The sequence below is a fragment of the Atta colombica genome, unplaced genomic scaffold (genome assembly GCF_001594045.1).
Source record: "Atta colombica isolate Treedump-2 unplaced genomic scaffold, Acol1.0 scaffold102, whole genome shotgun sequence".
NCBI lineage: Eukaryota > Metazoa > Arthropoda > Insecta > Hymenoptera > Formicidae > Atta > Atta colombica.
Genome location: NW_017259187.1, coordinates 501,214 through 502,975, shown reverse-complemented (window position 1 = coordinate 502,975; position 1,762 = coordinate 501,214). Strand labels below are relative to the sequence as shown.

At 29.2% G+C, this 1,762-nt stretch overlaps 1 protein-coding gene across 2 annotated transcripts in view; it reads right to left on the bottom strand.

Moving 5' to 3' along the window:
* Positions 1-12: 12 nt before the first annotated feature.
* LOC108687250 overlaps positions 13-1,762 on the bottom strand; it is a 6,394-nt gene continuing 4,644 nt past the window's right edge. For both annotated transcript variants that reach the window (XM_018192939.1, XM_018192930.1), the window contains one exon: positions 13-311. In XM_018192939.1, the coding sequence (XP_018048428.1) occupies positions 252-311 (60 nt within the window). In that variant the 3' untranslated portion in view covers positions 13-251. The remainder of the gene's footprint in view (positions 312-1,762) is intronic.

Here is a 1,762-nt window from a genome sequence, read left to right as displayed (position 1 = left end):
GAGAGAGAGAGAGAGAGAGAGAGAGAGAGAGAGAGAGAGAGAGAGAGAGAGAGAGACGGTTCTTAACGCGTTCCCCTGAGTTTGATTTCAATATGAACGTCTCTATGCGCCAAACATAGAGAGAAAACAGTTTCCGGAAAATAGATTAATATAGGAGAAAAAGATATCGAGATGAATATATAAAGAAGTAGACGTATCAGACTTGTGGTTTTATGTACAGCTTGGAGATTCATCATCAACAAAGAAAGGAATTAGCGTCCTCTCGCCCATCGTAGTATGGCGTCCGCTAACACATCCAGATGCGCTTTCGTCTGAAACATATATAACAGAATACGATTGTATTATCTGTCGACTTTCGTGCGAGCGTTTCGTGCGAAAAAGGAAAATAAAACTTGTATATAGAATTTCGTAATTCTCGTTCGCATCCCTTTCTATACATTGTTCGTATAATGACTGAAATTAATAAGTGAAACATACTGAAAGAACAAAAGATTTTGCTAAAATATCTAAAAATTTAATTAAATACCAGATCTGAAAATAATTTTGTTAGACCATCATAATAATTATATAGAACATAAGTTAGAATTCATAAGCTAGAATGTCAAAAAAATGTTTGCAGTAATGCTCATTATCTTTGAGCGGACTTTATAATAATTATTTTAATCTAATACAAAATCATAATAATCTAAAATTATTTTCAGATCTGGTTAAATTTTTAGATACTTCAGCAAAATCGTTCTTTCCGTATATAAATCTTTATGTATTGTTTTCACATCTGTACACTGTTAAATCTATATTGTCAAATTTAACTTAATGTCGCCACTCAATTATATCGTTATTTTATATTAAAGCAATGGTTATATTTGATAGTATACTATATAGTATCAAATTGTTACGATATGTATCAAATTTAAATATTGTTTTAGTATAAAATAATGATATATTTAGTAGGAGCAGTGACGACTTAAATTAAGTTAAATTTGACACTATAAATTTCACAGTACAGTTTATCATATTAGATCTGATCTATTCAAATATCAAGTCAATATTTTTAATATACTATTAATATATTTGATACGCTTTTAATATATATTTTGATGTATATATGAATTTCTCAATTTTTTTATCTTTTTATTAATTTTGAATTACCCTTTTATAAGGATGAAAGATAATATTTTTTTAAATCTAAAGTAACATCAATACGTAATATTAATTTTATCTAGGGATCTCCATCTTTTTTTCTGTTGTGCTGATAGCGTCCCCTTGATGTGGGAAAATTGGGTAACTCGAATTTATCGTGCAGGCTATTTTTTACACGTACAAGCAGATGGTGTGTGAATTATCAAAAAGATTGTGTTCCCGTATTTTGCTCCAAAACCCCGCCAGAAAATGTTACGGCGAGTCAGAAAATGAGCTTTTGATATTACACCCACGGTTAATGCAAACACATGCTTCCATTTTCTTTTGAACTTTATAACGAAAGTCATTTTAAAAGTTCAGCAGAGTTTTACATAGAATGAAAAATACATATATAGTCAGATGTATCTTTTAGCCTTAATCGAATGATGAAAATTTAAATGGAATTCTCGCACTTTACTAAAACTTTCTTCTAAATTTATTTAGGTTTCGTTAACAAGAAACATACGATATTTATTTCCAAGTTTAAGATTAAAATCATTTTATATTTTGATTGGTTTCAAAAGATCAGATTCATCAAAATTCTTTCATCGAATTAGGAATAAGGAATCCGAAGGTATATATG